General features: G+C 32.9%; 1 protein-coding gene across 1 annotated transcript; it reads right to left on the bottom strand.

The window, feature by feature from the left end:
* Positions 1 to 625: 625 nt before the first annotated feature.
* LOC127540444 (olfactory receptor 8K1-like) lies at positions 626 to 1,585 on the bottom strand. Its single transcript, XM_051965139.1, has one exon. The coding sequence runs from the start codon at positions 1,583 to 1,585 to the stop codon at positions 626 to 628; it is 960 nt and encodes a 319-aa protein (XP_051821099.1).
* Positions 1,586 to 6,000: the final 4,415 nt, after the last annotated feature.

Here is a 6,000-nt window from a genome sequence, read left to right as displayed (position 1 = left end):
CCGTGCTGGATATACTTTGAGTTAAATCACAGTTTTAAAATGAGAAGGATAAAATATGTCTTAGAATGTATCTATAACAACAATATAATTGTTCATAAGACTAAAGGCAAGAGAAATGGAATTACTGGCAAAGGGTGATATGGATAGAAAGTGGAACAGATAAGCATCCTTATAGTATAATCAGTGCACTTTTTTTCCCCATTGTACAATGCTGATCTCCTGCTGATCTAAGCAAAGATTGATTATAGGCTGTAAAGTCTGCAACTTTAAAGTCTAGGATTCTTCTGTGAGTATGAATCTCAGTAATGAAATAAAAATAAAAGTAAACAGAAACAGTATTAACCAGGAATTTTTCTGCTACTTAGTAAAGAAAACTTTTCTTAAAAACCTGTCAAAGCCAACTTTTCAGTTTCCAGTTCAACTCTGTTTCCCTATAACTTGCCAAAACTTGCCTAAACATACCAGTAGAAACACTGCTAACTGATAACAAGGAATAGTGCATTTTCTTAAACCAAGAATGAGAGAGGGAAAAGAGTTTTCCATAAAGAAAAGAGAATTTTAAAAAAAGATAGAAATGAAAGAATTCTATACCTCCAGTTATATTGGAACCATTGGACATTGTAGTTTAAATATGAAGTTTGCATTTATTTGCTACGGCTCTTTTTAGGGCACCTTTTACCTCTTTGTTCCTCAAACTGTAGATCAATGGGTTGAGCATGGGGATGACCAAAGTATAAAACACAGAGGCCATCTTGTCTGTCTCAAAGGAATGGCTAGAGGTGGGCTGCAAATACATGAAGAGAAGGGTTCCATAGAACACAATCACTACAGTGAGATGAGAGCCACAGGTAGAGAAGGCTTTGTATCTGCCTTCAGCAGAGTTCATTCTGAGGATAGCCACAAGAATAAACATATAGGAAACAAGGACAACTAGAAAGGAAGAAAGCAAATTTAAAGCAGACAAGATGAGAATGATGAATTCTATTTCATGTGTGTCAGAGCATACAATGGACAACAAGGGAAGACTATCACAATAGAAATGTCTGATGACATTGGATCTGCAAAAGGACAAAATAAAAATTTCAATTGTGACCAACAATGACACAAAAGTGCTATAGAGGTAAGGGATGGCCACTAGAACCAAACATACCCTGTCTGACATGATGACTGTGTAGAGGAGGGGTTTACAAATAGCCACATAGCGATCATAAGCCATAGCTGACAAAATGAAAAGTTCACTAATAATGAAAATCTCAAAGGAAGCTAGTTGGGTTGCACACCAATTGTAGGAAATGATATTTTTCTCTGCTACAAAATTGACAAGCATTTTGGGACCAACGACAGTGGAATAACCAAGATCAGTAAATGCTAGGTGCCTGAGGAAAAAGTACATGGGGATTTGTAAGTGAGAATCAATCTTTGTTAGGATGATCATGCCCAGATTCCCTACCACTGTGACCATGTAGATGAAGAGGAACACACCAAAAAGTGGGACCTTTAGTTCTGGTCGGTCTGTAACTCCCATGAGAATGAATTCAGTCACTAAGGTGCCTAAAGTTCCATTCTGTTTGTCCATGAATTCCATCAAAACAACCTAATCTGGAAAGAAAATAAAGAAGTTGAGTATTGCAAAATGAAAATTTTGGAATTTATATGCCTCTGGATACAAAAGGGTATGATGATGAAAGTAGTATAATGACTTAGTACATGGAAAATACATTCTCCAATTATTAAAATATTTGTATAAGCTAGCTCCTAATACTCTGCCAATTCTATTAAAGCATAAAATGAAGGATATGTCAGAATCATTAAATGTTAATATCAGCAACTCCTGATCAGGGTTTCAACAGTTACTTAAAAGCATTTATGCTTTGGATCTCTTCTTGGACTTTTAAAGTCATTATTATTCATGATAAGATCTGATTGAGGGGGAGTGAGACAGTGGGAGAAAACTTCAAGAAATTCATTTGTGGGCTGCCTGGACATTTACAAATGAGTGAAATTGAGCTGAGATAGGGGAGACAGCTCTCTTTCAGGTATGTCAGTGCAATGAAAGCTCATCAGCCATGGATACCTATAACTTCAATTAATCTCAAACTAAGAAAGAAATCATGCTGAGAAGACACAATAAACTTTAAAAAAGGAGTAAAGAAATTCAGATTTGATCTTTACATCTGGTTTAAGAAGGCAATATGTCAAAGCAATAGAAAATGAATTATGAGCCATTTTTAGCACCTGGGGATTTAATGCCTCTATCTCTATTTCCCACTTTCTATAAAACATTAAAAAAAACTAGCAAAATTAAACTTGTGAGGCTGACATTTCTTATTTAGACATTATAAAGTTTACATAAAAAGTAGAAATCAGAAATATTCCTACTCTGAAATTGTCAGTAGCCAAAATGAAACAAAAAATGGATCATTCTTTATAATTGTCTCTAACTTAAGGGAATGCAGAGAGAAAAGTACATTGACACATTCTTCTGGTAATTTTAGTGGTCTTTTTACATACCTTGAGTAACGTCTGAGTTTGATACCCAACAAGCCCAGCTTAGGGCAATGCCATAGCAAAATTTTATTCTCAATTTTATATATGTTGTGTAGCATTCATTGTTTGGCTGCTATTTAATGACCGTTAGCTATCCTATAACTATCGTGTGTTTTACCAAAAAAAAAGTCAATCAATCAATCAATCAATTAATAAACCAATATGTGGAATTTCAACAGTACAATTCGGCAAAGTCCTATGGACTGAGGCATGCAAAACATCCCAAGTCAAATGTGTGTGTACATGTGTATGTATGTATGTGTGAGCGAGAAAGTATGTGTCAATTTAAAACTACTAAGGATACTAATAATTGACTGTGGCTTATTTAGTACTTACCATGTTCTAGCCACTGGACAAAGCCTTATACAAATATTGCTCATTGTCTTTCAAAACAATTCTGGGAGATAGATGCTCTTTCAATTTTATATTTGAATAAATTATAGCTGACACTGTTTAAATGACTTGCTTAGTGTCATTCACTTAGCATTTGGGGATAGATTTGAACTTAGGTGGTACTAAGCTGTGACCTGGAATTCTTATCCACTGTGCCAGCTAGCTTCCTTAATTAGCCAAGTCATAGTTGCCTCCAAACCTGATTAGTTCTAATGGATTAAATTGGCATTAATATCGATATAGATAAGCCTTCACATTTACTAAGGTGACAAGAATATTTTGACTTTGAATCAAGGCTTTCAAAGAATATCATTGACTTGATCCTCAACCAACATGTCTGACTAGGAAGTTTATCTGTCTATTTAATTTCCACATGAAAAAAATGGCACCAGATACCATCCAACTGTCACTGTTATTTCTTATCATTAAATCCTTTCTCTTACTAAGTGGGACATTTGAATGATAGAATGATAAGGCAGAAATGGTTATATTAATTAAAACTCTCATAAGCTTACCTCTCATATTTGTGGTGCAGTTGCCTGGATACTTAGTTTTCATTTGAAGTCACTGGAATGTATTGGAGAGGTCTAAATCTGAAGTTGGGGATTGATGAATATGATCATCTTTTAGAGATAAATTATAGAGAATAAAAACAAAGGGGAAAATTATGATCTGTAGCAAACTTGCTATCTTATACCTCTATAGTTCCTGATATTGTCTGCACTAGGGAGAAATTAAGGCTTTCTTGGTGCCCATGAGACACAATCCCTAAAGAACAGGAGAACTTTCAAAAAAAATCAACATTTCATTTCATTTCCTCAGGGAATATTTCTGGATTAGTATCTACAATAAGTATTGATATGAACATTTTTAGTTGTTCTAGAATTGCTAAAAGTAAATAAAATTATATCACCATGACAGTAATCACCTCAACCAGCACCATCTAACTTATATTATTACATTGATAAATTATTGTAACATGATTTCACTTTCCACAAGATGCAACTTCTTGTTATCCATCCAAATAAACCAAGTACACTATACATACTTTAGGACTCCTTGGATACCCATTCTTTTTTCCTTTTTGGGCCACCTGGTTATACAAGTTTCTGAAAAGCTCTAAGTCAAAAAAAAAATTCTCTTAACTTCTATTATTCTTCCTATGGACACATTTGAGACAACATGATTATTGAGCTACACACACATGCATGCACACACACACACACAATTACCACATATTGGAATGAGCTCTACCATTTGATAACTGATGTTTTTAATATTAAGTGTTAATTTAATTTATATGTAAGGTTATATGCAAATGTTACCTATGTGTATATAATTTTAATGTATCTAATGTCATTTTCAAAACAGCCTATATCTCTTCAATTTCAGAATACATCTTTATCTACTAATTTCTTTTTATTATATCATTGTGTAAGAAATTATGAAGCAGGATTTGTTCTGGAGAATTATAATGATGATGAGAAACATGTGACCCAATAGGTATGCCAAAGGGTATAAAATTGTGTTATTTAAAAAAATATATATTCCAAAATAGATTTAGATTTGTTTCCTTATCTTATAGAATAAATAAATATATGTTTGTATATGTAGGGGTGCATATGTTCACATGTGTTTAGCTGAGAGTGGCAATAACAGAGGACTTTAATTTTATTAGCATAGAAAACTTATATTGTGGAAATTTAGAAAATTTATTCAACGATATTAATCAACAAATAACCCATAAAATAGTTCTAAGGACTGGCTAGATGTCAAATGATTTGTCAATGTCAGAGGCATGATATGAGATGAGATCTTTGGATTTAAAAGTCAGATCTGTTATAAATGAAATTATTTCTCCAAAGTATGTTGAGTATTAAAACAAAATATAAAACATGTATATTTATTGAATATTTATTTAGAAAAGAAAGCGAATAATCATCATTTGCATTATTCCTTTTTTGTTGGATTCTTTCATGCTGATTTGTAAAATGACCAGATATTTGAATATCAGAATTCTTAAAGTTTTCTGAAATATTTTATGGATTTAACAATAAAGAACATATTTTGTTCTCTTGGAGGTCTCCAATAAAGAAGTTCTAAAAGTATTAAAAGAATGCTGTAAGAGTATCATGTCTCTATGCCAGTTATTTGATACCTATGAATGAATGAAAGTATAAAATAAGTGATGAATGTTGCAAAGATGATGGAAACCTGGTTTTAGAATCATGAAGAAATAGGCCAAAGATCTATATCTAGCAATATTAATTTTATAAACTTTGTTCATGATATTATAAACAAATTAGAAGAACATTAGACAGTTTATCTCTCAGGTTTGTGGAGGAGGAAGGAATTTTTGAACAAAGAACTGGAGATCATTATAGAATACCAAATAGATAATGTTATTTATTAAGTTAAAAAAGTTTTTATACAAACAAAACTAATGCAGACAAGATTAGAAGGGGAGCTATAAACTGGGAAAACATTTTCAAGGGTTCTGATAAAGGCCTCATTTTTAAAATATATAGAGAATTGACTCAAATCTAATTGTAAATGGTCAAAGAATATGACAAATTTTCAAATAAAGAACTTAAAACCATTTCTAGTCATATGAAAAGGTGTTCTAAATCACTATTGATCAGAGAAATGCAAATTAAGACAACTCTAGATACCACTACACACCTCTCAGATTGATTAGATGGCAGGAAAAAGATTGTTAGGAATGGTGGAGGGGGTGTGAGAAAATTGGAACACAAATACATTGTTAGTGGAATTGTGAATGGATCCAACCATTCTGGAAAGCAATTAGAAACTATCCCCAAAGAGTTATCAAACTGTGCATACCTTTTGATCCAATTGTGTTTCTACTGGGCTTATATTCCAAAGATATCGTAAAGGAGGGAAAAGGACCCACATGTGCAAAAATGTTTGTGGCAGCCCTTTTCATGGGCTTTTCATGGTGGCAAGAAACTGGAAATTGAATAGGTGCCCATCAGTTGGGAAATGGCTGAATAAGTAATGTACACGAATGTTATGAAATATTACTGTTTTGTAAGAAAC

The sequence above is a fragment of the Antechinus flavipes genome, chromosome 6, assembly GCF_016432865.1.
Source record: "Antechinus flavipes isolate AdamAnt ecotype Samford, QLD, Australia chromosome 6, AdamAnt_v2, whole genome shotgun sequence".
In the NCBI taxonomy this organism is placed as follows: domain Eukaryota; kingdom Metazoa; phylum Chordata; class Mammalia; order Dasyuromorphia; family Dasyuridae; genus Antechinus; species Antechinus flavipes.
This window is presented reverse-complemented; position numbering and strand designations above follow the sequence as displayed.